At 48.0% G+C, this 5,743-nt stretch overlaps 1 protein-coding gene across 1 annotated transcript in view; it reads right to left on the reverse strand.

Moving 5' to 3' along the window:
• LOC100415864 (choline/ethanolaminephosphotransferase 1) overlaps window positions 1-5,732 on the reverse strand; it is a 13,909-nt gene extending 8,177 nt beyond the window's left edge. Inside the window, exons 1-10 of the mRNA XM_044573612.1 lie at window positions 5,413-5,732; window positions 4,183-4,192; window positions 4,046-4,096; window positions 3,784-3,861; window positions 3,044-3,119; window positions 2,919-2,941; window positions 2,713-2,813; window positions 1,944-2,038; window positions 1,768-1,842; window positions 1,553-1,622 (exon numbers count right to left, since the gene is read on the reverse strand). Coding sequence (XP_044429547.1) covers window positions 1,553-1,622; window positions 1,768-1,842; window positions 1,944-2,038; window positions 2,713-2,813; window positions 2,919-2,941; window positions 3,044-3,119; window positions 3,784-3,861; window positions 4,046-4,096; window positions 4,183-4,192; window positions 5,413-5,549 — 716 coding nt within the window. The 5' untranslated portion in view covers window positions 5,550-5,732. The remainder of the gene's footprint in view (window positions 1-1,552; window positions 1,623-1,767; window positions 1,843-1,943; window positions 2,039-2,712; window positions 2,814-2,918; window positions 2,942-3,043; window positions 3,120-3,783; window positions 3,862-4,045; window positions 4,097-4,182; window positions 4,193-5,412) is intronic.
• Between the last annotated feature and the right edge of the window lie 11 nt (window positions 5,733-5,743).

The following is a 5,743-nucleotide window of genomic DNA, read 5'->3' on the forward strand; positions in this document are numbered from 1 at the left end:
ATGCCATCAGCCCGGCCGGCCGGCGGCTCCTCCGTGCGTCGACGTTTGCGGCCGCGGCGACGCGCACGGCCTGGGCCCCTGCCACGAGTTGGGTCATCGCCATCACCGGCTCCACCGCCTGCCGGTCCGTCGCCAGCGCCAGCCCGAGGAGCTGGGGCGCCGTTCCTCTCCGCACGGGCCAGCGCGATGAAAATCGGGTAGGTGAGGGTCCGGATGGTAGGCGCCTCCGAGCCCACGCGCGCGGGGATCTGTTCCATGATTTTCAGGATCATGTGTGCGCCCCGCCAACCGAAAGACGGCCATGTCAGCCCTGGAACGCGTGCCGGGGTGGAGTCTCTCGATCCAGCAGCTCTCCCCAAGAATATGCTCGGCCGTCGAGAGGTGCCATGCCTGAGCAAGGATGCCCCGGAGCTCAAGCTCGACGCGATACTTGAACTGGCCGGAGCCTGCATGAGCCAGCTTGCTCCAAGGTCGCACGGAGAGGGAGAACCGCGGGGCGCGGATGAAGTGATCACCATTGAGGCGATCCATGGTCGAGCGCGAGTTGAAGAGGATCAGAAAATCTTCGGGGTGATGGGCGTGAACCGTGAAGTCACCGTCGAGGAGCTCGAGGGCAGAGATGAGCACGTCGGCGACCTCGGCAGCGGACACGAGTAGCCTGTTGCCAGTGATGGAGGCCACCATCGCGCGGGACAGAACCACCTCGGCCTCCTCCATCTCGACCGAGTGCGACATGATGACCCGCACCGGTTCGGGGGCGGGAGCCATGGGAGCGCGGACCACCGGAGCAGCAGGTGGTGGCCGCGGCGATGGCGTTGTGGCCCGAGGCGCAGCCCCACGAGCAGCAGGGCCCGAGCGGCCGGAAGCGGCCCAGGCGTCGCCTCGGCACTGGGCGTCGCAGGCGCGCGACTCGTGGCCGGACTTGAGGCAGCGGCGGCAGCGGACGTCGTTGGTGCAGTCCCGCACACGGTGACGGTGGTCCAAGCAGCGGAAACAGAGGCCGGCGACCTCCTCCGGCGAGGGGCTGCGTCGTCGGGGCTAAGGAGGGGAAGGCGCGGCCTCCTGGCGAGGGCGGCGGCGGCGATTCCGACGCCGCGGAAGCTGGTAGCCGTCCGCGTCTACCTGGACGCCGCCAGGGGCGCGGTGAACCTCGGAGCGGGGGCCGAGGCGGCTCGCGACAGGCTGCCTAGCGGTGGCAGTGGCACGAGCGGGGGCTGGGAGCGCAAGCGGCGTGGGAACGGCCGGCGGAGAGCGTGTGACATCGCTGTACGAGCGCGTCGAGGACTCGCCCTCCGAGTCGGACCAGCGGCCGCCAAGGGACACGCGGTCGTCGGAGGGGGTCGCCCGGCGGTCGACAGGGTCAGCACTGGAGGTCGCCATTGCCAGGGGGGAGGAGGGAGGTGGGAGGGCTACCGGCGGGGATTCCGTTTTGGGTATTAAACACAGAGAAGAATTGCATGACAGGCATAGGAATCAGTCATATGTAACTTCATGTCATGGAGCCATGAAAAAAGTTACTCGAAAAATAAAATACAAAGGAATTTAAACTCACTTGGATCCAACTGTTGGGATTACAGCAAACATGATCATCAGAATCAGCACGATAACATATAAGGGGATTTCTGATACAAGTTAAAGCAACAAATCAGAAACAGTTTCTATTAATGGTCATGTGGAGTACTTGTTTCTGCTAGCAGTCATTATCGAAATAGAGGATAATACACAAAATGAACAAAAAAGGCATTCGCAGTTCCTAAAGTAACATACCTGGAACAAATGGAAGTGGAACCAAACTAATAAGAGGGAGGGATTTTCGAAAATCTTGCGCCCACCATTCAGCACCTAAATTGGGGAGTAGAATTGCTTATCTTAGAAGAATGTAAAAAAAACTACTAAAGAAACAAAAAGCTATTTGAATATCAAGTCTTGCTTAGGTAAATTACCAGTAAAAAAGGTAAAAAGGTGGGAGACATAGATCAGCATCAGGCCTTCCGTTGGTCCATTTATTACAGGAAGAATAAGAGTATTTGTGAAGTAGCTGGCAGCATGAGAAATACAACCGTCAATAAGAGCTTCCAAGAAATTAATGCATTACCAAATGTGAAAAAACAAACATAAAGACAGCAGTATGAGAGTTCTGGAAGCAAATGATGAGCTGACCCCTAAGTTTCTTATGTGAAATTAGTGGTCAGTAGAAGATTCTACAGAAATAGAAGAAATACTATGATAAAGGAAGTGATAAGCAAATGGATGCATGTAATGTGCCAATCTGTTACTCAACTATGACAAAAATTACCTATGAGGTGCCAGTTACACTGGTGTAAGGTCAACACAAGGAGAAAGCAGAGTCTAATATCAGAAACATTATGAGCTAGTTGCTCAAACTCTGGGCTAGATAACTATGCTTTTATGGTTAAAAAAAACCTTTCTGAAATGACTAGATGAGGTTTACCCACATGTAACTCATACATTCGGTTGGCATACACATAAGTTCACACAGAAAAAAAAATCAGTAGTATCATCCCACTAAATCAATCTTCATGCCGCACCAAAAGCTGCAGCATGCAGGGGTCTAAACTCATTATTACAGAAAGAAGAGTGCAAGATTACAATTGAAATGACATTTTTTTTAACATTTCGGACAAAAAAAGAGCATCTTGCTTTGCAGATATCTGGAATATGCTCAGAGAAATTGAGTTCTAAAAGCCTTACTGTTCCCATGTTGCCAGATAAAATGGGACAGCAGCAACCACCCAATAACAGAATGTCAACCTTCCACACATCAAGGTGCTTCCAAGGGCCAAGGCTTCAAACTAACAACAGTATAAGGACGAGCCCAGTCAAGATAAATAAGACAAATATATCTTTGGTGAAAGACGAGGACAAGGTGAAGGCCTCGAATAAAAAAAAATCCTTACAGCGCAGGCAAGGGCGTCACATCCTGCCAAATGAAAATTTTGAATAGTGTAAGATTGAGATGTTGAGAGAGAGAGAGAGAGAGAGAGTGAGAGAGAGAGAGAGAGAAAGAGCAGGAAAAAAATACCATGATCAAAAAGTTCTCCTAGAGGACTTGATGAGCTGGTGCGCCTTGCTTGTTTACCATCAACGGCATCAAAAGTCTAGCATGCACAATACAATATAGTTGATTAATTCAAACCAGTGAACTAGATGACATGATAATTTCCCGTTTGCTTTGTGCATGTTGATTTACAAGGTGATAATGACAATATACATGTGTTTTTAATAGTTACATCAGTCAGATAAACAAGTTTAGAAACAACATACTTCAAACTCTCACCAACTAATATTTGTTCAATCTTTACAACAAAATAATTCTTCTAGGGGTAAATGTCAGGCTTCATTCTAATCAAGTTCAGAACTGCCCACTAAGAGTGGGTCTTACTCATTCTGCTACCTGAAATAAAGGATTTAAGATAACTGTTCTTCAGTAGTTGGCCTATATAGCTCTAGATTCAACCACTTAGTGAAATTATACTTATATCATTAGGTGGCTATGGGTCCTTTCTTGAAAATCAGCCAGGAATACATAATTGTAATATGAACAACAAAGCAAATTCCTTGTTTACCATAGATTGTACAGGTCATGTCATAGTAAGAAATTAAACCAGCGGATAGGCAAGAAAACAAGAATTACAGAAATTATCACATGGAACACTCTTGCTTAAGCAAAATAATGCTCTTTAGTAACCATACAGGAGAAGCCATAAAGATCAGAACAAGGAAGAGTTATCTATTTGCAATCTCATTCTCAGTTTCACACACCTGGTACAAGAAGAGAAGTATTCCATGGGCAAGATGGACCCACCGAGGGGGAGCTGTGTCAAGGTGGGGTGAATAAATCTGTGAAATTAGAGTCATAAGTGGAAAACAAGACATAACATAAAACGTGGAATGCATCATAAGGTGACAACGTCGAGATATTAACAGCAACATACTACCTCCGTAAACAAATGTAAGACGTTTTAGGTCACTATTTTAGCAGCTCTCCGAAATAAGAAGAAAATAAATTAAGAAAGACACTCACATAGCTAAGCAGCGAAGATGTAAGTAGAAACATAAACCCCATGAGTGTGATCTGAAAATTTGGAAAGGATCACCACAGACTGCTCCAAATGAAATGAACCCAAGGAAGAATTGACAATTTACTGATCAATCTCTTACCATGTTTGGTCTATACGTTGGTCGATACATGCAAATGTGGAAAATTATAAATTAGCTCAAGAGCTCTGATGAAAAGAACAAAAATTGAAAAAAAAAAAATCTGTTTGCACAAGACTACAAATCTATTTCCTTCAATTATAGAATGTTGATATGTAGCACCAAGAAAGCGCAAGATCTCAGTTCTCTGACTATCCTAACAATGTAGAGACTGTGGCAGCAGAGAAGTATGTGTGTTAACGAGTACCCTTACAGCCAGGACCTAGACAACAGATCTTCAGTGAGGCAGATCAGTGGAGGTTGGCAGGCTCCAAGGAGCTCCAAGCATTGTCCTGCATGCCCCTCGCCCTTGTGGCCACATCTCTAGTCACACTTACCTCCATAGTTTTGTGCCTTTTTCGTTCTTTGTTTTTTCAAGATTTTTTGCCTTTTTCTCATGGTGGTTGTGTAGCTTTTGCGCCATTTGGGTGTTCGCCTTCTAATACGAAAGAGGAGTGTTTTGATGCGTGTTCGGGAGAAAATATTAAGTGTAAGATCGATCCTGCTAGTTATTAATCTGTAAGATGAAAACAGGAATATCAAGTTTGATTGTTCTGTCGCCCGTGGTTCAAGCCCAATCACTTGCCCATTGGTCATCTAAGTTAATAAAAAAAAACATAGTATAATTTACAGGTAATGAGGTAAAGAGATGTCACAGTCTACAGTAGGCAGGCATGTAACCACACTTTGTTCAGAATAACTGACATGGCAAACCACTGATGACACCTATAACAAGTTAAAGCAGTAATATACAAACAAATTGTCAATCCTTGCAGTAATATACAAACAAATTGTCAATCCTTGCAGTTTTAAGGAGTTTGTGAAGGCTTCAGTCATATTACCCTGCATCTCGTTGAGTTACTGTGTTTAGAGCAACTGGCATGCAAATCACTGCCTACTGACAGCCTGACGAGTCACAGTAATAGACAAACAAATTGCCAATCCAAACAGTTAGGGAGTTTAAGACGCCACAAGGCTTCAGTGATATTAATCTGCCTCTCATTGAGTTAAGTTCCTGCCTCTCTTCAAACGTTATTTCAAAGCAGGCCTACGATGCGGTCACCCCCGTTCCCCAACCCACAATTCGACCCTCTTGGGCGCATCTACTCTCCAACCACCGACTAAACCACAGCCATCTACTCTAACCAGTAAGTAGAGTAGGGGAGGAGGCGGAAGGGAGAAGGGGGCACTCACGGCATCCAGAGCGGGAAGAGGGTGACGCAGCGGCTCCAGAAGGGCTGCAGAACGTACTTGGCCACCACCGAGTGGTCCTGGCCGCTGTACCTGTAGCGCTTCAGCGTCTCCACGCCGTGCGCGCCGATGTACCCCATCTCCGGCGCGGCGGCGGCGGGCGGGGGGTCGGCAGAGGAGTTTGGGAGGGCTCTGGATGGAAGGCTCGAGACGGCGCTGGATCGCGATGCGATGCGGCGTGAGCCAGTTGTTGGGCTTGGCGAGGCGAGGCGAGATCGGTGAGGCGGAGAGGGAAGCTGGGGATCCGATGGCGTGGCGTGGTGGGATATTCGAG

This window comes from Triticum aestivum, chromosome 7A (genome assembly GCF_018294505.1).
Source record: "Triticum aestivum cultivar Chinese Spring chromosome 7A, IWGSC CS RefSeq v2.1, whole genome shotgun sequence".
NCBI classification, from domain to species: domain Eukaryota; kingdom Viridiplantae; phylum Streptophyta; class Magnoliopsida; order Poales; family Poaceae; genus Triticum; species Triticum aestivum.